This window comes from Lampetra planeri, chromosome 32, assembly GCF_965212315.1.
Source record: "Lampetra planeri chromosome 32, kcLamPlan1.2.h2, whole genome shotgun sequence".
NCBI classification, from domain to species: Eukaryota; Metazoa; Chordata; class Hyperoartia; order Petromyzontiformes; family Petromyzontidae; genus Lampetra; species Lampetra planeri.
Window position 1 is genome coordinate 8,487,906 of NC_136138.1, and position 25,518 is coordinate 8,513,423.

The 25,518-nt window shown below is 43.0% G+C and overlaps 2 protein-coding genes across 8 annotated transcripts in view; one reads left to right on the forward strand and one right to left on the reverse strand.

Moving 5' to 3' along the window:
* Positions 1 to 6,278, reverse strand: part of LOC144729405 (lysine-specific demethylase 5D-like) — a 36,600-nt gene extending 30,322 nt beyond the window's left edge. For 4 of the 5 annotated variants that reach the window (XM_078609671.1, XM_078609670.1, XM_078609669.1 and 1 more), the window contains exons 1-4: positions 5,888 to 6,278; positions 2,387 to 2,464; positions 1,833 to 1,955; positions 560 to 730 (exon numbers count right to left, since the gene is read on the reverse strand). In XM_078609671.1, coding sequence (XP_078465797.1) covers positions 560 to 730; positions 1,833 to 1,955; positions 2,387 to 2,464; positions 5,888 to 6,040 — 525 coding nt within the window. In that variant the 5' untranslated portion in view covers positions 6,041 to 6,278. Of the gene's footprint in view, positions 1 to 559; positions 731 to 1,832; positions 1,956 to 2,386; positions 2,465 to 5,887 lie in introns of those variants that run through there. The other variant, XM_078609672.1, reaches the window with a different exon arrangement.
* A 1,247-nt stretch (positions 6,279 to 7,525) lies between these two features.
* Positions 7,526 to 25,506, forward strand: CCDC77 (coiled-coil domain containing 77). 3 transcript variants are annotated; one of them, XM_078609674.1, is made up of 12 exons: positions 7,526 to 7,841; positions 11,678 to 11,734; positions 12,530 to 12,731; positions 14,544 to 14,686; positions 14,999 to 15,095; positions 16,041 to 16,116; positions 16,588 to 16,682; positions 17,587 to 17,735; positions 18,330 to 18,567; positions 20,381 to 20,506; positions 22,785 to 22,937; positions 24,249 to 25,506. In XM_078609674.1, the coding sequence occupies exons 2-12, from the start codon at positions 11,679 to 11,681 to the stop codon at positions 24,393 to 24,395; spliced, it is 1,482 nt and encodes a 493-aa protein (XP_078465800.1). In that variant the 5' UTR covers positions 7,526 to 7,841; position 11,678; the 3' UTR covers positions 24,396 to 25,506. The 3 variants fall into 3 exon arrangements, with proteins under 3 accessions (XP_078465800.1, XP_078465799.1, XP_078465802.1); XM_078609673.1 differs by lacking the exon at positions 7,526 to 7,841 and adding an exon at positions 7,848 to 7,928; XM_078609676.1 differs by lacking the exon at positions 7,526 to 7,841 and adding an exon at positions 8,009 to 8,126.
* Positions 25,507 to 25,518: the final 12 nt, after the last annotated feature.

Sequence of the window (25,518 nt, forward strand, 5' to 3'; positions counted from 1 at the left end):
CAAATCCGGCTCAACGTGGTGGGATGCGGGTGATGTCATCGCGCAGATGTGCGCTATGACGCCATTACCACGCAGAAGCACTTGCGTGTCAGCCAACCAGGAATCCAGCGAGCAAAACTTTTTTAATGTAGTATGAAACTCCAACCACGGGCATGCTTACTTAATGTAAACACACTAATCAGATTTCCCAGAGTAAAAAAAATAAATTGTAATTTTATCCGTGTGAAAAACTGCCATATTTTATTTTAGACCAGCACAATTTTCCACCACTGAAAAGTATATTGTGGGATTTATATCAATAATCGATTAAACAAGATTTGAAGAACAGGAGAACCCATTCAACTGGCAGCAGTTATAAAAGCCACAATCCAGCAGGAGAACAGTGCGTTAAAATTTGTCGTCAATTTTTTTTTACAAAGCTTTCGTATGGGAAGCATACCGTAATTGAAAAAACAATGGCAGTATAAAGTGTCGATTCTAGTCAGAATTTGTATACAGCATTCTAGTAAAGTCGATGGATAAAACAATGGCGGAGTGAAGTATTGTGGTGCAGTCTTACCGAGAGGCTCACGCCAGATTGGAAAAGGTTGTGGGGGTAGAGGATTCGCTCGTAGTGCACACGGAGCAGTGAGCCCACAGCCTTTCCCGTCATATATCCCATCTTTGCTGCCACACGTGACCATTTCCTGTCTTTGCACACAATCTCAAAGCCTCCCTCCTCTGCCACCACCTGCGGCAGAAACGATGCCAAAAGTGTCACCAACTTTAGCATCTGCACTTGATGCTTTTAACCATTGGCAATTTGACCGAGGCAAAAAATCATACCAGTAATTTGTGACTCAAGACTTAAGTATCATATTTCGTGGGAGACAATTGACAGAATATTTTATTATTTGCGCTGGTGCACATGACTGGGAAGAAGATACCCACTTTCTAGCCTTGTGCTTTGCCAAAACTCAACTTACACAAACAAAAATACAGTGTGTATGTAATATGCAGAGGATCAGTACATTTTGTTCAAAACATTGTGTCATGCAGATCTGCTCTATTCTATCAAGTCAAATCATCAATGGAATTTAAGACCGATAAGTCAACATTAAACCGAGATACATTCTGTAGTCATAAGGAATAACACACTTAATTCAATGTTTATCAGCCACATGATAATGTAAACAATATTCCTAAAGGCAGCATCACCATCATGAATTCTTCCATTCTCTCCCAAACGTACTTGAGGGGACCAAGTACTGAACTGCGTTGCGAATTAGGTAATTTTTTATTGAAAACACACTTCATATTTCATGAATACAATGTTTAAAGGAACCTTATCAACTGCTCTGTTTCAACACCTTTAATATATTGATGACCTACAAACCGGCAGAGCATTTGCATGAAAATAAATATTTATGTTTAAAAGCAGGAACGGTAAAATATATTGAGCCTATAGAAATAGGCACCGATTTTTATATCATCTAAAAAGTAAAATGTGGCCACCACATCTGATTCTGTTGGCAATAGAAAATAAAAATAGATTTAACAAAAACATCTGCAGTTATGATCAGCATTATCGCAATTTGTCAAGTCAAAATAACATAGTGTTTGTGGAAATGAATGTGAAATACCCTACACTCAAGCTGCATTTGTCACCTTATGCCCTTGAAAACACGAGGACCTCAATACACATCTTGACACAACTGGTTAAAACAAAGCCTTCCACCACGCTCGTTGGCAATGGAGACATCGGCATATTTTTATACAAACTTAACAATATGAACAACCGTCAAGAATGCGGGCTTAAGAGTATGAAATTTAAAAAAGTCTGTCCACAACACCTTGCTCAGCATGTAGAGGTCCAACAGCTTTCGCTCCAAAATGGGAATCTTCAAAGTAGAACCTTGTAGCTCCCAGAATTTTGCTATCTGATCCAGAAAGTTGAGCTTCACTCTCGTTTGGGCCTTGAGCAGAGACACAAGAGGAAAACAGATTGGAAATCCGAACATCAGTCCAGTGCTTGAGCAACAATATAAAAATATGCATTAAAGCTACGCTGAAAATGAAGGCTTGTGCCAAGCATCTGTCAATGTGACACTGAGGGCTACCCACAAATAAAATATATTAATCGCGGCCACAATTACACAACATTGTATTGAGGCTTTGGAGAAGAGATGGCCGTTTTCATGGACACAAAATGGAATTACAGCTAGAAATTAAAGCAAACAGTCAGACATGCTCGGTGTCTTTGACCATCATAGAATTAAGTATTAACTCTTATGAATTGTTATACAGCCTATTAAGACACATCAGGCAGCCATAGTTTATTTACGATCATTAAACTAAAGTGGAACAAAACAAAGGTTAATGTTGTCGATGAATCCATTTTGCTTACCTCTAGTTCATTCAATCTCTGTATTCTTGGCGTGAAACGAAAATTATCAACATCCACAGCAAACGGAGGCTGCCACTCCTGGAAAACATTAACAAGTTTTTATTATTTTGGGAAGATAAACATGTCACATACACTATGCATTTAAACACCAACATAGGTTACTTTCTTTAAACATACTATAGAGCTATTAATACAATATTCCTGGAACCACAAAAGGTACAATGTTTACGTACCAATGGCGTTAAATTTGCATGCCAATTTTGGTTATAAAATAAGCCATGAGAAACGCTGAACACAAAAAGACTCAATAAGAAAAACAAAGCGCACATAAGCCATAACTACAACGAATATTAAGAAAAAAACATTTAATATCTGCACTGCAGAATATTATAAATGCAAAATGTCACCCCAATATGAAAGGTTGTTAATACAATTCTTGGTCAGGTTAAATCATGCTGTTGTGTAACTCGCAAAAAAGCAATGGTATTTTACCGGGTTTAAAAATTGTTGTTGTTGTACCTGCACTGTAGCCTATTTATAGCTGTATCACGATTACGTTGACAAAAAATCCTGCCCATATTGTAAGAAAAGGAATCTTTGTCGTGTGGCTCTTGAAATTATGAGTCCTGATGACAACAATACTCAAACGGTACAACAACGTAATGTCAGGCAAGAACCAATTAGTGCCAAACATCTGTTCCCGATTAGACAACTCTTTTCACGAGAGTCCACCCATGGTGACTAACAATGGGTCACGAGGCACTGGAGGCACTGAGAAGTACACCTCCCATTCAAAGCCGTCGTGGGTAGCGTTAACATTGTTTTTCCCCGTTTCAAAGGTGACGTGCAATTGAAAACAAAGCGTGGTAAACACGTGACTTAATTTTCCCTTCTCAAGTTGTATTCATGTTACTCAGTCGAAGCCACTTAGAGCCCCACGCCGATACAAATCTTAATGACTAATTTGGCGTATGGTGGGAATCGGTAGGTGATAATACATTTGCATGGTAATTGCCATGCCATAATTGAACATGCGTAACCATCGTATTCTAATGTTGTCCCACCTCTACTCTTCTCCCAGTAAGATGTGGACAAGCCAGGCCGCGTTAACAGTAACAAAGACCCTGCCGAAAAGCGGCTGAGGTTCAGTGTTCACGACGCTTAGGATGGGCAGATGCTGGACAGCGTAAAAATAATCATCACTGGCTTAATTGACCATTTTGTATAAATTGGTGCCTGGGTATTTGACTATCTATTTTGTTTGAATTGTATTGTAATTGTTACATTTAGTATATTAATATTGTCTTCTTCCTGGGCCTAATTCCCCGAGTACTGTATTCAGTGTAAAGTACTGCATATCTGTTTACTGAATTCGGCTAGTAGTAGATAATCCTGCAGTAACTCATTAGTACAGCAAGTGGAAATGTTGGGCCTTTAAACATTGTATTTAAATGTCCACTGCACAGCTTCAATTCTATATACTGTAGCTTTTGAACAAATTAGTAATTACTGTTATTATTCTACCAAATATGTAATTTATGTTACTCTGCAAAGTGCATTTTCATTGACAATATGTTATCATGCAATACTGCACCATATTATTTACAATAAATGGAGAAAAAAATAATGGAGTTGTTGACATAAAAAGTATCCATGTTGTTTGCCAACTTTTACTTAAGGAAACACCAATAGGACATGCAGCAATACCATAATGCAAGAATAACCAACCACTATATTTGTTTTATTTAGAAATGAAAGTGATCTGCACTCATGACATATGCAACCCAGCCCATGTGTCAAAACTACTGTTTTACTGTGCTATAGTTTATGTTGAGAAGTTTCGCTTTAAGAATAAAATAATTACCCTAAGCGCTTATGAAATGTCTAGATTTACATGATATATGGGTGTCTGAGCCACCAAGATGGCTTTTTTTGTCCCTTGTCTTCATATATACTCCCTATATATACGTCAACACCCAACAAAATGTCTGCCATTTTGTTCCACGAGCAGCTGGCCAGCAAAGGGCTCACAATAAGCCACGTTAAGCAAAAATGCCACCTAAAAACGGGGCGTTCGATCAATCCACATTTCTCTCGAATTTCATCTGTAACTATAAAAATATCTAAGAAAGTGTCTACACGTTATTTTAAAAAGATCAGCTTGTAACAAAAAAAGCTCACCATTAAATAATTGCATCACATAAACATTAAAGTAATAATAAGGATCAAATCATATCTCGATTTTCGATTCTTAGAAAACCACCTCGTAAATACAATGGCTTTAAGAATAAAATGCAGATTGTACAGCTGACATTAAAACAATATTACGTGGGCAGGGAAAAAGGAAAAACACCAACACGTAGTTTGGCCAAAGAGCGAGCCAAAATGCTATCCTTTACACTAGTTTTAAATGACCTCTGGCGAGCACATTCATATCAAATTATAGTCGCAGTATTAATCTACGGTTACGCTCAACAGTTGTCTCTTAAGTGCCACATATTTTGTTTCTTTTGTTCCGTTTTGGCACAGCCAAATACTGCCACAAAACAGTGCAATTTTACCTTAGACATCGGATCGGCTGGCTTTTTGCGGTGCAAAATACAGCTTAAAAACACAAACAAGTTCATAAAAATGACAGGGTTGATATAATTTCATTAAGACAAGCGCCGTCACGGATGTGACAATAAGCCTACGTGTATGTCCGCCCCGCAGTAATGGCCCTATTTTTTTCCCCAGTCTCATTTTGCGCGTGCGCTATTACTTGGCCTCTCGGCGTGAAAATTTACGTCTTTCGGCCACAAAATCATCCACCACCATCCCAAGCGAGAATCCCACTGGATCATATCTGTATATTGCGCGTCGACAACTGCTCGGGTAGTGATGTAAATGACCCTCACCAAACCAACCCCCACCATTGCCATAAACTTCCCTGTGCAAATTGCTGTCTCTGCTCGCCTGGCTCCCAACGCCGCACAAAAAGTGGCTTTTAAAGTTAAACGCCGAGCCGCCGAGCGACCCCGGGTGGGATTTTAGAAAAAGCGCCTCACCCCGGGTGAGATGCCATCAAAAGTTGGCGAAAACTTCGCTCAGAAAGTGGCCCATCATGCGAACGAGACGCCACCACCACACACAAGCAGCGACCCCAAGTGCCAGTGTCCGCACGCCCGCCCGCCATGTTGAGAGTTAAAGAGCCAAAAATAAGCCTGAAAATCGCCACTCGCGCTTACTGATTTTGGGGCTGGAGGGCGGCATATTGGCCCCCCATTAAAATAAACAAATCCCACAAAGTCGCAAAAAAACCCGGAGCCACGGCCGACAACATTACAAAGCAGAGGGCGACGCAAAAAATCCAAACCCAACCAACAAAACGACACACAACAGCCAGCCGACTTTAAACTTGTGGTCTTTTCTCTGGGCTTGGTTGTTTTTCTCTCGGTTTCCGTGAGATTAATAGAAGACACACAGATGTAGAAAATACGTGGATGGGTAGAGGGCACCAACCGGAGGCGGCCGTATCTTACAGATGCCCGTCTTCTCGCCAATGGGGCGAATCTTTGCTATGTAAGCCAGCGGGTCCCCGAATTCCTCCCACGTCGGTTGGAAAACTGGGCACTCCGGCGGTGGCACGAACTCCTCTCCGCCGCTGCTGCCCATTGCTTTAGATGTTTTATGGTTTATTATGGTGCCCCTTGGTTTTTTAAGTCCTCTACTACTTTACTTTTTCTTTACAAATGGTATTTGATCTCAAAAAAATTGTCCCACAAACAAAGAAGCGCGGCCGCCCAGCGTGGCCACAGTCATTTAAATCGCCTTCCCCAACCACGGCCTCATCGCGCACTCGCGGACGATGTGCGCGTGTCCCTCCGCGCCGGCCTTTTGTTAATCCCAGCCCGCACCGGCTCAGCGCTGGTTTCTTATTGGATAGCGCTTCCACCGCGTGATGTAATACTCGCCCCCTATTGGACGCGATCGACCGGCGCCGCTTATCGGCTCTACGAAATTGAACGCGTGCCCCCTTCAAGCTTTTTTTTTTAAAGAAAAAAGTCCTCGCCCGATGCGAGCGGCTTGCCACCCGATTTAGAGCGATAACCGCCGAGGCAAGGTCGCAGTTTGGGTTTTATGCATTGCATTTATTTTTTGGTGAGGTTGTGTTGGCGTGTTTGGGTGTGCAGAAAAAAAATCGAGGTTTCAGTGTGGGCGTATGAATACATCTTGAGCCACCCATCTCCAACCGTGGGGACCAAATACACCTTTTCGGTTCCTCGTGGCTTTTTTTAATCCTTATTTTAGTAAATCCATTTTAAACCGTTGCTTGTTGAATTTTTCCCTCTTAAAATGATATTTTTCCGACCTTTGTGGCAAGTGCCGATGGAAATTTCAAGACGCGACTGAACAATGGCCACCAAATGACAATATCCCGAAAATGGTCGTGCACTCGTGACCCATTCGGCGCATAAATAAAATTAAAATCACGTTTATACATTCGATTTGTGGGTTTACATGAGCCCATTCCACGGCCATCGCGAGGCCGATGTGGAAATTTCGTGGGGCGAACGCGTGTTGGCAAGTTTCCGAGTTTTGATGGGCCAGCAAATGACCGATCCGTGGGCCACCTTTTGTGGATAAACGTAAATGGCCATAAAAAAAATTGCCTCGTGCCGTGTCCACGATTTTTAACGAACAAAAATGTTGACGGTTGGGATCGGGGAGACAACGCAGCATTTTGGTGTGTGGGCGCGTACTTGAGATTACATCTCCTTTATTATTTCGTCACAATTTCACAAAACATTGACCCGTCACATGGACAACTTGGCAAAAGGTATAAATTGTCTCAAGCCAAGGTCGAAACGCGGAATTTTGACCCTCCGCGGCAGTCCGTAGCGTTCTCGCCCCACTGAAAAACAACACAAACGCACCGATTGGACGCCGCCGATCACGCGGTCGGGCGACACACAAAAGGGGGAGCCATCTTGGGTAAGGGAAAAGTCGACGTGAGCGGGTAAGCGACGGTTGGTGGGGGGGGTGTAGGAGTGTAGGAGGGCTGCGACTCTCAATACAAACCAATGGGATCTATCCCTACGTAAAATGGCCCCCACGCAATGACCAACAACGTCGTCGCGTCAAGAAGACTCCCTGTTAGTGTTGTGTGGTTATTTTAAAATAGGGCGCCCGATGTTAACAGCTGGTGGTGGGAGGCCGCGGGGTGTCTCACACGCGTGTCCCGACGATTAATTAGCGTTAATTGCCAATCGCCCTGTTGACGTTGCCACGATTGGAGAGCTGCATTAGCCACTGAACGTTTCGTTTTGAAAGAGTGAAAGACAAATTAGCCGCCGAGATTTTGTAACGCGAACACGCCCCGTAGTTCGTTAAGGCGCCAATTGTGGCGGGATTTCTTGCGCGCTCACGGTCCGCAGTCTTAACGCGGTGATCGGCCAGCCGCAAGGCAGCAGAGGTGAGTTGTGTGGATGTATTTCACCTCATCGTCACCACCATTAGTAGCAGCAGCAGCAATGATGATCAATGCTCGGTCGACCGTCAGGTGGGTTAAGTGTTTTATCTGCACGTTAATGCCACTTGCGTCTTAAGAGAATAACGGGGGTGGTCACTCAACTAAAGCAGAGCAGCAATTGTTTCTTGCTCTGGTTGTCCCACCTGATGACGGACGCTTGTGTTGCGCCCGAAACGTCGTGATTTATTTTATTTTATACCTACGTGACTTTACTGAAAGAACCAAAAGGTATGGATCCCTGCGGTCACGAAAACTTCAAATCTAGATTTAACGTGATACAATTCATCATCGGACTGTTGAGTGGTTAGGTATATGTGCATGGTTATGTCAGGAATGTATTTAGAATTAACGTGTTCAGTCAGAGACAGCGGAGATAAATACTGTACTATAATTTGATATAATTCATCACGATTATCATCAGCATCAATCATTCTCTATTCGCTGCGAGATTAATACGTGTGTATGCTTAGTGTGGAATGCATTCGGGATTTACGCTGTGGTTAGTCGGCCACAGCAGAGGTGAGAATTTAGTTGAATTAAATGTCTAGTGACATATCACTGTGTACGGTAATGCCGCCCTAGAGAGGCACGGCGTGCGATGTATTGACATCGCGGGCACCACGTACATGTGGGTGTAGTACTGCCCCTAGAGGGGTTCGGTCAGCACTGACTGGCAGTGCCGAATGGCACCACGCTCTGCGTGCAGTGCCGACCCCTACATGATAGGGTGTGAGAGTGCCGGCCATGGGATAGGGGTTAGTTACTAAGGGCCATGGCACTCTGGTTGACCCCGAAGGACACGTGACCGGTTCAAGTTCATTTATTAGGTATAGCCCTGTAAGCCATTCGGCTCTTGAATCGGGTACAACCGCAACAAAAAAAACTTGAACAAGAAAACATCTTAAAGTGAATATGTGACTAAGTGCAAACAGAAAATCCAAGAAAAGACAGCAAAATATTGCAGAACACCGGTAAAGTCTGCAGATGGTGGGGGGCTAGGGGTGGTCACGTGTCAGTGCCGAGATCCTGCTCGAAGGTTCTCGAAGGTGGTCGTGGCTAAGGGCGGGGCCAGCCACACCATACAGGATATAAGCCGGGTCCCCCAGAGGGACCGGCTGCTGTGGTTATCCTGAAGAATCTGCGTTCTATGACGTCAGAGGAGAGTCACCAACATGTGGACCTGGACCCAAGCTGGAGTCCTGTCCGTTGTCGCTACTCCCAGTGTAATTAGTATAGTTAGCCTGGTGGTCCACCACCATAGGTTACTATCTGGTAAAGGAGCAAGTTACCCCTTTGTGTTAGTATCAATAAATGTGTTGCCTCTAAAGAGTACGTCTGCGACTCAGTTGAACTCGATACAAATGGATCAGCAACAGCCATTGTCTATCCACTTCCAGATGGTTTCGATTTTATAACGTTTGCCAATTCCACGTGTGCCACAAGGGAATAAATAATGTGGCTGTCCAGTTAATTCTGGCAAAAGCGTTAACGTTAGCCATACTTATATCATGACAACGGGACCCAAAGCTATGACCTAATCACATTGAGTGGATCTAGGATTTGTTACGTCACGAGCATTGTTAGTACTTATGTAGTGGGTTCCACGGAAGCATACACTTGAACTTGGAGGCAACACCTTTATTCTCAACAGGGTAACTACATAACCAGTGTACGTTTAACTAGACCACAACGGGGTAACTAGACCACAACGGGGTAACTAGACCACAACGGGGTAACTACATAACCGGGTCAGTCCGTAACACACTTCCTGACCCACGATGCCGAGCGTAAAGACCAAGGATCGAAGAGACGTAGCACCGACGGGTTCCATTCCAACAGACAGCCTCGATCGGCTCTCGGGACCTCCCTTTTATGCTCCTGAGCATGGCCTGGCTCCGCCCTCGGCCACGCCCCCTTCTAGATCCTACTAGAAGGTTCTGGGCGATACATCACGTGTCCCTCTCGCCACCTTTTGGCTCCCCTCATCATCCTGTTCTGGTCACGTACCCTCTCGGGTTCACCTAGACCAGGGGTCGGCAACGTACGGCTCCGGAGCCGCATGCGGCTCTTTACGGGCTGCTTCTTGACGATATGTACGTATGTACAGTATGTACTCAGATGCATTGCGGCTCTTGAAATACTGAATTTTGTACCGAATTGGAAAGAAATGGCTCTTCTTGTTATTTTGGTTGCCGACCCCTGACCTAGACTGTCACGTCCTCAACTGCCCTCTCTCTGACTGCCACCAGAACCATGGCCCCTAGGGCCCCCTTCCATGCCATACATACTCTGGTGCCAGAGAGAGGCTCTAACACGCACAGTTGCACTCTTCTCTCAGTAGCTGGCGCTAAACGCCGTAGTGATCCAATATACGTCACTACACTTTGATCAGTGTTTCTTAACCTGGGGTGCGAGACATGTCAGATTTTTTTAGAAGGTAAATCGTCGAAACACAAATTAAGCATGGGCACGTAAGTACAACTACTTTGTTTCATTAAACCTATGTACTGTACTTGTCAACATTAAATACATGTTTTGTCTATTGAGAACCAAAGGGTTGCAAGGCTGCAGTAAAGGTTGGATGAGACTGAGTGCCTGGGAATACCCAGGCGTTGTAGATTTGAGTTTCAAGGTGGCCAGGAAATGGCAGTGCGTACAGAAGTAGATTTTTTTTTGCCTTCTTGTTTGGGTTTTCTCCGCATACTTTGGTTTCCTCCTAAATTCCAATACAAAGGGAATTGTCATACTGTATTGCAATGCAGGGACCAGCATATGATTGTTGGCAAGGCCTTTGCTGCGTAGATAATTGCAATTTAATGATCACTGAATTTAATATTTTAACAAATGTTCTTCACTTGTGTCTTAAATGCAGTGGCTTATTACGACTGCACTTGTATTATTTTAACTGGTTTTCAGAACATAAACTGCTGATCAAGTAGTGTATATATATTTATTTAGAATTTACTTCGAACAGACCTTATCTGAAAAAGTTTTTCTTAATGTATATGCATGCAATGTTATATGCATATGCAGATTTTCGTGGGGAAAATTGGTTGATCAAGACTTTGCCTCCCACATTTCTTTTCAAATATATTATTGTGATCTTGGCATCATTCCATGAGACAAAACTTTACATTCGGGACTCTGGAGCATGCATTGCATGAATCTGTCAAAAAAATAACCCCAAAAGAGATGCCACAGAACTACTGAGATCACTTTAATATGCCTGTTTATTGACACTAAAAGCATACATTTTTATATGCCGAGCAAAGAGTGTGTATCACATGTCAATCAAACATATTTAATTTTTATTCTCAGCGCTAATATTTGCCAAACGTGAAACAAATTTATATGATGGGTTTTCTGTGACCTCATTGGTGACAGAGCCGACTACAGGATACATTTTGAATAAGTCGGTTTGCTCACAAGTGGCGGCCTTGGTTTAAAACCCAAGATCTCCGCAATACCGGCTTGGTACTCTAACATTGTCTTAGCTCTCTGTGCCACCTGGCCACCTCCGACTGCCCTTGAGGACTGAGCATGCCCATCTATGCTGCTTAAAAGCGTCATTGCTGTGTGCATACGCAAATGAGCTCCGAGGGCTCTGATGGTTTTTGGCGGTTTAAGTTGCAGTGTACATTTGTTCCATGGTCCCTGAACTATTTAATTGTACATATTTCCCTTGTGGCTGGCTTTACATGTGCAATAACTTACGTGCTAAGATTTCTGGTTAATATTGGATCACATAATGTCAACATGTTTTTGCTCTGATTTTACAGAATGGCCTCGGCAAGTACAAGTAGGGTGAGGTCTTCCCCAGACAAGGCTACGAGGTGGTAAATATTGCATGTGTTCAATTTTTCTTAATAAGCTTTAACCTCATTAATAAAGGTAAACCAGATAAATTAGAATTACTGTTCTAATTCGGACTATGGTAAACCCATTACACACTGTAAGGGCCCTCCCACTTGCAAATGAGAGCCTTTGGATTAATGAACAGCTGGTACTTGTAAGAATGTTCTTCATCAATTAATGACCAATGAATGGTACTGACTCCCAGTGAGTTATGATTATAAAATATGGTAAAAGTTACATTGTAAATTGTGAAGAGAATTGTAATATTGATGGCTTTTTATTCTTGTAATAAGTAATATGCGTCATTTCCAAAAAGTTTACAGCCCACATTTAGTGAATCAGTTTAGACAGGTATGTGCCTGTGTCCAAAATAATATTTTTCATGCAGTCAACAGTCCACTTGATAGGCTTACTATCAAGGTATATTGTACATGTGCAGGCCATCATGGCTATTTACCCATTCTTCACGCTTGTCTGTGCAGTTTGGTGAAGGCGGGTAGCGTAGCAGTTGTAGAATAGTACAATTCAACAGTGAATATTATACTGCCATACACTGTACCTGTGCTGTATATTTTACATTTTGAATATTTTGCTAAATCAAACGATGCTGTTATCGTGGACCTTATATTATATATTGTTGTATTCCCTTATCGCGGTACCGCTTGGTAAAAGTTATGAACTGCAAAGCAACGACTTGGGGCTGTATCCCCCACCTGGAATGGAGTCGTGCTGGCAGGCTGCTTGCCCATTTCCATGGCCCACACTCTTGCAAACAGGTCCCCGGCATTAGGCGGAATGCGCAGTGCGGGCAGCTTGCGCGAGTCGCCGCCCATTCCTCCAATCAACGAGCGGCTGGCGTTCCTGCGTCCGTCCCGCGAGCTGCTCGAGTACTACCGCAAGAAGATCGCCGAGTTCGATGGCGAGCATGAGGACATGCTGAAGCGGCTTGACGCCTACAAGGGGACCTACGAAGACCAGGTTTCTAGCAATTTGAATGGGGGGGAGGGGGGTGGATGCAGCGTTAACGCAGGCCAACACGCACACAGTGTAAACGTCACACGTGCGATCGTCACGTATCTGTCCTAATGATACAACTCTCTTCCAGTGCAGTATTTGTGCATATTGTAAACTGCCATTTTCTAGCATCATTGTCATCATCATAGAAATGATAGAAAATGACATTATTAAGCCCAAGCCAACGCAGAAGCACTACCTTGCAAACCATACCATCGCATATTCATCCGCCCTGTCCATTTAACTGCTTGCATGCAGTGCATTATTTGTGCATGGTGCAACTCTCAAAATTCCACCTTTTCACATACAATCATATATTTTTAATCTCGTGTACATTTGCTTTGAAAACACAATTAAGGATTTGCATTCATTTAGAGCAGCTTATTTTTATCCAGTAACCTATTTGTACGTGGTTTAACTGTCAATATGGGATAGATATCAGACCTTTTCACCTTTCTGCCTATACCTTAGTCTCCATCTAGTCAGATATGAGTCGTAGGCTGTACATTTTTTTGCAACCGTTTTACCTTCTATTGATTTTCATCGCAAAAATTGCATTAAAATGTTTTTTATTAAATGTATGAAGCAGTATTTTTAGCTTTGGAAATTGTTTTGCAGTAAATTGGTTTACAAGTCATCACATTACCGCTTAAATCTTTAGGGTTCACAAGTACTTTCGGCATGGTTAGATGTGTGGGTGCGTTTATTGCATGGATGGATGGATTTTATCTAAGATGAAAGGACCAGAATAGGTCCATCTGTTATGATTTCTACAGAGTATGCAAGTTTGCATTTCATGTGTTGCATCGATAGGGTTGTAACACAGGCTGCTACACTTGGCTGCGTTCAGAACATTTTTATGAGAACCTTCTGGCATATGTACGTGTATGAATTACAATCCTCTTATAATCACACATGCTGTCAGGCATATCTTTGGGTCTTTTTTTCATTGGTAATATAATTGCCTTGAAAACACCAGGAGCAGTGTTGTGTGTAGATGCACACGATAACACCTTGGTTTGTCCCATGATTTCATGTATGTGTCCTTTTGCTTCTTTGCAAAACCCTAGGCTTCTATGGAATAGAGATGCTGCCATCACTCAGTGGCGAAGAATGATTTTTCCATTTACATTCAATTCCAGCTGAGCTGTCAGTATCATGTCACAACACAAAAAATCTATACTTTGGACCTCTCACAGTGGTGCATTCTGTTGTGTCGGTGAAAAACTTTATAAGATGACATCACATTCCCACCAATGAAGTCAAGTCACTCGGCATCATTGCTTACACTCTACACACAATTTTATGTTCTGCAAATGGGTTTAAACGAATGTCATTCATCACATGTTATTCGCCACGAATCGGCCACAAACTCATCACATCTAGGAAGCTAAGCAAAACGGAGCCTGGTTTAGTCCTTGTATGAGAGACTACCTGGAAACACTTGGTGTAATTAGACTTGGGCTGCAGAGTGACCAGGATATGGTAGTGCATCAATGTTTTTTTTAACCCATTTGCACAGAGCTTGAAGTGTTACCCCCTTGTGGGTTTTTTCTGTATGTATGTTGAACTTATTTCGCATCGTATGCAGCCTACTGTGCTCTGGTTCCCTCCGGCCGCACATGCATACACGAGGCCAAACGCTCATCATTGGAATTGGCCAAACATCCCAATTGAGAATCAACCTGAAAAAGAGTCTGAACACTCAGTCAGTGAGGCTTTCTTGTGTGCATGAAGAGCATAATCATATTTTTGTGTTGTCATTGTCATGTTCAGCACAAGCTGCAGTGGGAGATGCGGCAGCGCGAGGAAGAGATTGCCGAGCTGCAGAAGGCGCTGAGCGACATGCAGGTTTACCTCTTCCAGGAGCGAGAGCATGTGCTTCGGCTCTACTCGGAGAACGACCGCCTCAAAATACGGTGAACCGCTGGCGAGGGACGCAAACTGCCAGACATACGCACCTCCGACCCACACGCGTTAACAGACATCTTTTCCTCTTGTAGCATAGATGTACTTGGCCGAGCCTAGTTTTAGTTTGCTTTCCTTCCCCCCCCCCGTACCACTCATTAGGACGGTTGACTACGTAGTCTGCTGCCATAGCTTGTAGAAGTATAGTATTCACCCTGGTGAGCTCTGTTAAAATTATGATGCAATAAAAATCTTGAATATTGACATTTTTACGGAGATTACTAAGATGATGTGGTCTAATGTATTTTCTTGTTTTTGTATAGCGAGTTGGAAGATCGTAAAAAAATTCAGCATCTTCTCGCCCTGGTGGGTCCTGATACAGGGGAGGTCACCTACTTCTACAAAGAGCCTCCTCACAAGGTGACTCATTAAACCCTGTTAAAGGTCACTTATAATAAACTAACCACCCACCAAAATGTAGTGATGGCAATGTTCGTTTTCTCTCATCATTATCACACAAACATTGCACCTCCTGGCTTTGACATTCCTCGAAGGCAATGGTGCACCATCAACTGCACCAGAATATGAACAGGGCGATGAGCGCATCTCCATCGTGAATGGAAAATTTAAGAGAAGCCACAATCCGACCGTGGCCAAGGAACCCAAACTATGGACCACATCATAGACCACCGTAGCCTGCGCTCCAATGGAAGAGGAATAGCAAAACTACTCGATTACTCTACCTGAAGCCTTCTGGTGGCGAGCAGACCTCAACATTGCCATTTAGCTCCTGAACATATTGCTGTACGCAAGAGTACAATTGAATCATCATTGCCAGCCACGATCAATCCGCTGCTAGATAAATGCCTCCCCCAAGCATTGGTCGTCCGGCACTATCCTGGGATGTAATCAGTTCATCTGAGCTGTTGCTTGGCCGCATCTCTCTGGTGGACGTTCTGTCAGGCGTGTTGCTTCCTTTCGCTTTCACTCCACCATTGGTCGCGACCATCAGCCATCATCGCTTCTAACAACGTGTCGTGCCAATGCTTGCTTATGAATAGCCAATATGATGTAGAAATTCCATACGTACAGGTATGTCGCTATTATTTGTACAGAAGACTAAAGAATGGTTTAAGCACTTGTTTAATTACACTCGCAAGGTTTTAGTGTTAGCTACTATGTTATGTTATCACATGATAATTGCTACATTTACATATACTACTGGCAACATACAAACCATGTTTAGGTTGTACTATATAAAGCCTAATATTGAATTGGATGTACATGGTCATGCTGTAATTATAGTATACAATTTGTCTTGCTAAATTATTAAATTTTGATCATATTTTTGTGGTTGTGTTTCAGGTTATTATCCCACAAAAATCAACCAAATCGAGTCACCCACTCAGTGCCAAGGAAAACCGACCTCAGGGCAAATCAGGTAAATTTAATCAGGCCTTCACATAACTTCACATGATTTTGATTAACATTCGCAATGAGGAGTGTAGGGCTTGATGCAGTGGTTTCTCCCGCAACTCCGATTGTCCTTCCCCTGCACCTGCGATTAGCACTGTTGGATACGTACGGTGCGAACGAAGTTCAACATGCATACAATTTGATAACCTATATTCGATTCCCACCCGATTTAACGTCGGTGCGAGTGATATCTGAATTGGTCCCAGCCCCCCTTGTGCCGACCCGCACAGAGCAGCGTGGTAAAGTATGGTCAAATAACCCCGATGGCAGACGTAACATGGTGATGGTGTTAATTTAATAATGGATTTAGAAAGGGATATAAGTTATATGATATCGAATATTATGCAATATGATAGATAGGGCTCCCTATTTAGATTACATCACAGTTACTAATTCGCAGCTTCGTTAACCATGCCGTGTCCTGTTTAACATTCAGGAAATAAAAGGCCAAGTGGGAAACCAACGAACGGTGCAGACAGTCCAACAACCCCCGAGCGCTACCAAAGAGACAAGCAGACGCTCGTTCTGCAGGTATTGACTGAGATGCACTGCTGTATATCCATTGAGCGTGCGCACACACACACTATCAAATAAGATTGTGTGGTAATTGTACAAAAGCCAGTGTCATTATTAATATGAGTCACAAAAGTTCGTTTGGTGGCTCAGAAGTCAATAGTATTAAGTTGGCACTGCCGAAAACCTGGGTTCAAATCCAAATTGATGATTTAATTCTGATCACCAATGATTGCATAATAACACATTTATATAAAATATTATGTTTTACTTTACTGTTTAAATTATAGGCTTCACTCATATGAGGAACATTTCTCTGTAGCAGGACATGTAGAAAAGTGCTGTCCCCCAAATGAGGATAAGATGTCACTAGAAGAAGTCTCAGAAATAGTTATTTGATATCTTCTTCTTGGTTCTTTCGGTAAAGTCACGTAGAAGGGAAATAATAAAATAAAAAAAATAAAACATGATAAAATAATTCTCACGACGTTTCGGCCACAACGCAAGCAGCCGTCCTCAGGTGAAGACCAGGTCTGTCAGGGAGACATGTTTTATTTTTATTATTTTATTATTTCCCTTCTACGTGACTTTACCGAAAGAACCAAGACGATGAATCCCTGCAGTCACGAAAGCTTTAAATCGAAATTTGATATCTTCTTCTGCGGGTCTTTCTCTAACAATGCATGAAACGCTGCTCTGACAGATTTTAGGAACATATTCTTCGCCATATAATGTGATGCCGAAAAACACAATTGGGATAACATTCGGGAAAATGACAAACGAATTGAAACGTGACATTGAGAAACGGCATGGAAAATTATAATATTTTATATTTAAAGTATTTTTTTAAAGATCGATCTCGTAATTGTGTGTCCGTGCCACTGTTGATAAACATGTAGTTGGCATGGCGTGTGCCCTGCAGGTGAAAGCGCTTCAGGCTCAGCTGGAGGAACAGACGAAGCTTGCCAAGGAGCAGGTGGAGTCCCTCCTGGAGGATCGTCGAATTCGCGTGGAGGAGATGCAAGTCCAGCAACGCCGCGATCAGGAAAAGATCAACGCCCTGACGGAAAAGTAAAATGTACTGCCAATGAGACAGCCAAATGATGTCCCACGATTTTGTACCTGTTGACCATCGAGTGGGAGATCAGACTCGGTGGTTGGGTAGCAACGCATTTTTTTCTCTGAGCAACAGTCCGTTTTTCAACAGTCCCAATGTTATCAACGAATGTCTGGCTTCATTCAAAGTCAACCTTTTTGATACCAATGGCGTTGGCTGGAGTTGAAGCATGGACTGTTATCATCCTCACCGTCATTGCATATTTGTTCACATCCTCTTTGAAATTATTCTACCATTTTGTACAAATTGGAATGATTCGCACATCTTTATCATCCTATTGCAGCTTCAATTTTCAATACATTTCACTTGTCCTTACAGCCTCTGTTGACAATACAATTATGGCTTGCTGCTCTTCTCAGATGCAGAAATTCAAGTGCACCACCACCTTTGGTCATGTGATAAATCTGTCATCTGGGGAAGATTCAGTAAAAAAATATATTGCACATGAGTACCAGGGTTATATCGTGTACACTCAGCACTCTTTAAAGTCACTTAATCAATTGAAAATCCTCGGATCAATGCATCAACATCTTTTATCTCCAACCTAGGCTACAAGAGACACACTCGCTGCTGTACGAGAGCACGCGGGACTTCCTGCAGATGAAGTACGAGGGACGAGCCAACGAGAAGCGCTGGATGGCGGAGAAGGACCAGCTGCTGCAGGAGCTCGACGCGTGCCGGGACCGTCTGTCCCGTGGCCAGGGCACCGAAGAGGATGGGCCTCCTGACATCTTCACTCCCCCGTCTGAGCGGCAGCGTAGGGCACAGCAGGGCGATGAGTTTAAGGTGAAAGATATTTCGAAAAGGGTTTGACAGGTTAATGGTACTGCCCGTTCGATACACACCTTAACACGTAGGCTTTTGCAACCAATATCCATAATAAAGGTTTTTTTTGGGGTTAGATCGCGTAAATATAAATGTGTGGTTAAACCTGCCACCACCTGACACGGCCAATTAGTAAGGTTTGTTATGTAAACAAAACGTGCCAATTAGTTACTAGTTCACGACACCGGTGTGTTGGAGAGTAAACCCACATTTACAATTTGAGTGACGTTTCATTGGTGATTACAATCAGCCTAATCAGGCGATAGCCAGAAATGTGAAGCAGTCTTGTTTCGGTCTTAAATAGGGGTGTTAAGGGGATGTCATCAATGTGAGCCTTTAAGGTGCGAAGACCAAAGGGGGGTGGGGTTAATTTGGTCATATAAATTACAATGGATAATGTTAATTTGAGAAGATGCAGCCCCTATTGGTTGGGTTATTCACAGTTAATCAACATAATGCGAAACCTTTATTATGGCTACACACCTTAATTTGGTATTGTGGTTGCTCGTTGGGTTACGTTTCGGGCATCAATCAAGGAGCGGTGTGGAAAAATGCGTTGCTGCATTGCGCTTCTCTGCCTCCACATGCATGCTGCCCGCTTTCACCAAACCAGCACTGACCAACGTGGTGAAGTATATAGTCTGTAACCCGCACGGCGTGGGGAGGTCATCTTCCAGAGTGGATTGACTCAAGGGTGTATTGTGTATCATTTCTATTTTAAACCTGTTGTGGCTATAACAAGGAGCGCCTAAAATATGTATTTTGTTATCGTGAAGGATGACGTGGGGTACAGCGGGGTGCCGCATTGGTTCGCACACATTGCCATTGTCCCAGCGACCTGAATTTGATTTCCAGCCATGGCTACAACATCAGCGGAGTGTTGTATCTGATCTGATCATTGTGGTGAAGTATGGTCAAACAAACCCCCACGACGGATCCGGCATGATAGGAAAGCCCTCATCTGGCAGTGGATTGACAAAGGGCTTACACTTTTTTTAAGGATGACATCTTACCCACTTAAATATGGTTGGTAAAGCAGGATCACATAACATTAATCATTGGCGATAATAGTGTTGAAATGTCACCGTATAGGTTGTGTTCCAAAAACCAATTAGGCAGTCAAATGTCTGTGACCTCTATTTATCTAATCCTAATGGACTTGATAAATACGAATGTGTTTGACATACTAATATAGACGGCAAACTAAACAGGGGATGGCTGTTTTGGACCTGGCTTAGACTCGAGCCTTTAAAATATATATTTGTGTGTGCTGAACTAAATAGTAAATATTTCCATGATCAAATACTCATGTAGAATCTACATTGCAATAATAGATTCCTACTACGATAACGTGGCAGGATCCTCCTGAAAAGGAGTCATGAGGCCTAGTGAGGCTTTTCTGAGTAAACACTTGTAATAATAAAGAAATTAATGAATTATGACTTATTGACATTCTAGATTTATATTCAATTGTTGACGCTGACATTTTACGGACTGCATTTGTCCTTCCAGGTCTCATCATGAGTCAGGTTTGATAAACAAATCCTGTTGATTTACCAGATTGTATTGGTAAGAGCACTCCCTCTAAATGATGGGGGACCCTGGTTAACATAAGCACGAATAATTTATTGGCCAAAAGGCCAATCGGCTGCAAAAAGTTCAAGATAATGTGTGCAGTTGTAGAACGGCGAGTAGATTTGTAAGAGTGCGTGCATGCACACGTGCGTTCAAACGTGTTTTCCTGCATGCTTACATCCCTCGTTGTGCCTGGCAGGGCCTGCAAGAGGAGTTGAAGCAAGCGCACCGTCTGGCTGAGATGTTCCGTGAGCAGTGCGTCTCCCTGGAAGATGAGTTGTCGCGCATCCGCGAAGAGGGAGATGTCGGCAAGGAAATATTCAAGGTACTGTTGGCTAAATAATAGAAAGCGTGTCATGTAACGATTCGTAACAACATGTCTTTGTGTACAAGTGCTAGGTGGATTTTAATACCACAGGATCGTGAGAGATTTGCAACAGCTTGGGGAAGCCTTAATCCAATCCAGCAGTAGGTTGATCATGGCTTATGATGATGAATGATCAAAACCCCTACCCACTCCCCGTTAGTGATTTACAAATTACCACAACTTTGGGCTGCCATTGTATTCAACAACTGATTATTTTTCACCTCATTTGTGTTGGTTGTTTTTTTTTGGCTGTTGTAAAGTTTGGTTTGTTCCATTATCCTAAATGTACTAGATAAAATGCATACATTCTCAAATAGATTTTGATCAGATAAATACGTGTGATGGACTGCCCAGGCATTTAATTTCCAACCTGAATGTTCATATATAGAACTAGCTTTACTACCCGGCTTCGCCGAAGACATGGATTCTTGTCTTGGATTAATACACGGCCTACGCGGAGGGTGGGGGGGGATGCATGACGTCAGCAGGCACACTGCGTGACGCTGCTGCGTGCGGGTGACATCACAGATGTGGTGTCACCGTTCACTTGCCGTGTAAAATATATCCATTATTGCGCCCCCCCCCCCCCCCAAAATACAAAAGTCTATTTTTATACTTTTTGCATTGTGTACAGTCTGGAAGCTACCCATATGCCAAATTTCAAGTTTGTTGCATGTTGGGAAGTATGCAAAAAATTTCGAACAGACACACATATTCACAAATTTCCCTTTTATATATATATATAACAATGACCAAAATCCATGCGGAAATATTATCTCTCTCTTGCATGTTGAACGACGTGAATATTTGGAAAAATTATATCAAAGGAAATAAATGTTTTGAAAATGTATAATGAATTGTAATTTAACCTTTGCCCCAGTAGGTGGCATTGATTCCTAAGGCATGGAGCTTAGTCCCCTCTTCCCCCAAGTCGATTCTGTGAATAGTCAGGGTTCAGAGTTTTCAGTCAAGCATACGATTTCGTTTGTCTTGTTTATTCCATCTCATCTGTTTCGTTTGGTGTTTTCTTTCTACTTTCTCGTTTTATCTGCGTTGTTCGTTCCCACTATTAACCTAAAGTTCGAGATGGAAGAGAACATTTTAGAGTTAATAGAGTAAGCATTATTTTAAAATGATCTTGTTATTTTTAACATGATTCGATGCATGTATAGTGAGCAAAAAAAACACAAATGTAATCAATAATGAAACATGTGCTTTTAATAGACCCAATTATACTGATACACTATTGATAGGAACAGATATTGTTAATTTGGTTCTTACAGGAAGACAATCCAAACATCGAAAAGCCCTTGTAAATACTTACCGAGGCGATGTGACCTGGCTTGTCTGACAGACATCAGTGATGTCACCATGTTGACAACACCGTATTAACACGTACGGGAGTGGCATTACTCAGGGGCCATGAGCACACGCTCACCCGGTAATTTGATTGTGTTTTTTTAAGTATCTGACGAAGATCTGAACTCTTATATAATGGTGCACCATGTGTTTTTAAAATTGTCAGTTACGTGTCTTAAATTGCGTGTCGAAAGTGTCGATTTGTGAATGCACTTTTCCAAGAACATGTTTTTACAATGTAAGTGATGCTTGCTTTCTGCATTGCGCCTTCAATCCAACCACATGGTGGGTACTTAGCACAGTGGGTCTCAAGCTTATGTTTTATGACACCCCAATGTTGTAAACACAAATATAGTACGTTTTCTGCTGTTTTGCCAGATTGGAAATATTCCCCATCTATATTATATATATAGACATACCTCAGTCACTTCTGTCACTTCAAAGAAGCCATAACAGTGATAAGTGACTGACTGTGATAAAATAAAACAGAGCTGCCAGATTGGAAATATTCCCCTCCAGTATCCGATGATTGCAGTTAAGATGCTTTCACTGATGGATAAATCATGTTGTTTTGCAGGCTACTTCGAAGTGATAAAATCTGTAAATTATGAAAAAAACCCCATCGTAACAGAATAACAGTGCAGGCTCATAAAACCACAAGTTTCAAACAACACACAGGAATTCGAAGTGGACGTGTCCACGGGCCACGTGAAAATAAGTTGCATGCCGTAGGTTCCCCACTCTTCGATTGAGGGTTGTCCTGTTCCTGCGGTGTTGGGTCCGCACAGCATGGCCTCCCCAAAACCATCCTCCTGATATGAAGCGGCACGCGCCCTCCTCTTAATTTACGGGTCATCCCTCCTCTCCGCGCCGGCAGGATCGCTCCAACAAGATGGGGAAGCGGTTGCGCATGGTGACGCAGCGCTACGAGGCGCTGGAGAAGAGGAGGGCGATGGAGGTGGAAGGTTTCAAAAATGACATAAAGCTGCTTCGGCAGCGTCTCAAGGACGTGGAGAAACAGCTCTTCAGGGTGACTTTGGCATCGTAGTTTACGTCTTTAAGTGTCAATGCATACGTGTTTCCGCGTCCCACGTTGTCTGTGCATCAATTAGTCTACGCATGTTGCTATGCCTGTGTGTTGTCGTGTGTCTGTGGAAAGTAGGCATTAAGTGTACCCATGCTTTTGTGTGCCTTGTGTCTTAGTGTGTGTGTAAACTAGGCATTGTGTCAATTAGTCTACGCATGTTTGTGTGTCCAAGTGTGTCTTTGTTGAGGGGGAGCGGTAGTGTAGCGGTTAGCGCGCTGCGCTATGAACCTGGTGACCCGGGTTCAAGTCCTGCTCACGGCCTCCCCTAGGTCGACTCAGCCTGAAATGAGTACCTGGTGCGGTGTGTAAACATCGCCACTGGGGAGACAAAGGCGGTCGGGCGTGGTGCTGGCCACCCACCCCCTCATGTACCATTCTGGCCTTCATAGGTGCTCGCAAACAGCACTTGTCCCTACAGTCTGTTAAGGCTTTACGGGGGATCTTTGTTGACAAGGCTCGTGGGGAGCGGGTAGTGTAGCGGTTATCGCGCTGCGCTATGAACCCGGCCACCCGAGTTTGATTCCCGCTCACGGCCAACACGAGTGACAATTATTTTAACCAGTTCTGGGCCTTCCCTAGGTCGACTCGGCCTGAAATGAGTACCTGGTGTGGTGTGTAAACATCACCACTAGGGAGACAAAGGCAGTCGGGCGTGGTGTTGGCCACCCACGTCTTCGTGTGCCGTTCCGGCATTCATAGGTGCTCGCTAACAGCACTTCCCCCAACAATCTGTTAAGGCTTTACGGAGGATCTTTGTGTGTAATCTAAGAATATAACAATCCGCATCCCTCTCAGCGATTCAATACATTTTTCCGATTCATGTTCGCGGTTTGATTTGAGGCTTATTATCTCGTATTTTCTGTCCCGCTTGTATTGTCTTCTCGTGTAATTTAGTGTCATTCATGCAAATTGACATTTGCATATACGCTGCATGAATCACAGTTCACACACGTACAAATAAACGTGTGAATAGTTCGCATAATGTATTTTAATTGCTGCTTCATTAATAAATATATATTAATTAAAATATATTTTCAACATTTTTGTGTAAAAAGCTGTGCATGAATATGCCTACCTCATTTATACACGTTTGTTAATACACAAGCAGCAGAAGTTATGAAATATGGACTTTTTTCTTTTTACTTTATTCGATATAACGCGTGCACGCATCTAATAATACTTCAAAGGCTGTAACATAAGGGGTAGGAGTTTACATCCTGCCTTACCTGTGGGAACTTGCCTGTCTGGCCGCAGGTTACCCTGGGTGTCGGACCCAATCAGGACCTGGCTATCCTGCACGAGGTGAGGGATTCCAACACTCGCACGCGCAAGATCCAGGGGGAGCTCCACCGGTTGAAGGCGAAGATTTACGGGCTGGAGGGCGACCTACGGCACGTGTGATCCATCGCTGACGTCGTGTGCGCGTTCGTTCGGGGTGCCATGGTGGCGAGACGTTAACTACCTCGCCCTGGTATTCAGGAGGTCGTGGGTTCGATCCTGACCCTGGCGCCTGCTGTATATATTTCGAGTTGGTATGTTCTCCCTGTGGTCATTTGGATTTTTTTGTCTGGGCCCTCCAATTTTCCTCCACATATAGAGTTTTTGGTTGCTACAAATGTGCACATAAGCCACTTTGCTGAGCAGTCATTTGTGGCCAGGTCACTTAAAAAAAAAGAGCTTTGTAGCGCGGTGGGCCTGACGTGGTAAAATAAAAAAAGTTCCTCCCGAGCTTGTCGCGACATGAGCATGCAGGGGATAGCCCTATGCAAGTTGTTGATTTAGTTTTGCCTCATTATTGGCGTGAGTCGGTGTCTGAGTACACACAGTCATCCCCAGTGTCAATATTTCCAAGGGGAATTTGCGGTGAGCCAAAGAAAAGAACATCTACACGTGTAGTCTTGATTGTGCAAGGTAAACAGCCAGTGGAATAGAAAAGGACTGGCTTTGTTGAGAGATGGTGATCAGTCAGGCCACAGTACTTGTTGATTTAACTCAAACGCACCTTTTAAGTGCAAGTTTAATTTAGTGGAATCCGATAAAGCCCCTTTTTTCCCACAACATGCTACTTGGATTTGCCCGTTTAGACTTGGGTGAGGATTAAGGCTACTGCTCTAACCCTAAATGCATTCAGATGAGTTGGAACAACACACGGTTCCCCGTTACCAGAAGTGAAGGCTGCAGACATTTGCCATCGATCTTCACCTTGAATATTTGTCCACACGGACTGTTTAGTCATATCTGGAACATGCCCGGTCAACCGTGAAGATTTGCCGGAGGAACAATGTGAGATTTTGTGAGAGAAAACAATCCCGTTTTATGACCGGTATGTGCAAGATGAACAAAAAAAAATTCGAGGTCGGAATATTTAATCAATATTTTTTTGGCCATCTGTGATATAATGAAACTTTAAAAAATTTATTTTTTACTTGCGTACAATTATTTTATGATCCCAATGTTTACTTGTATGTATATTTTGATTGTGTGTGCGTATAATAAAAGTGTTTAATACAGACCTTGGCAAGGA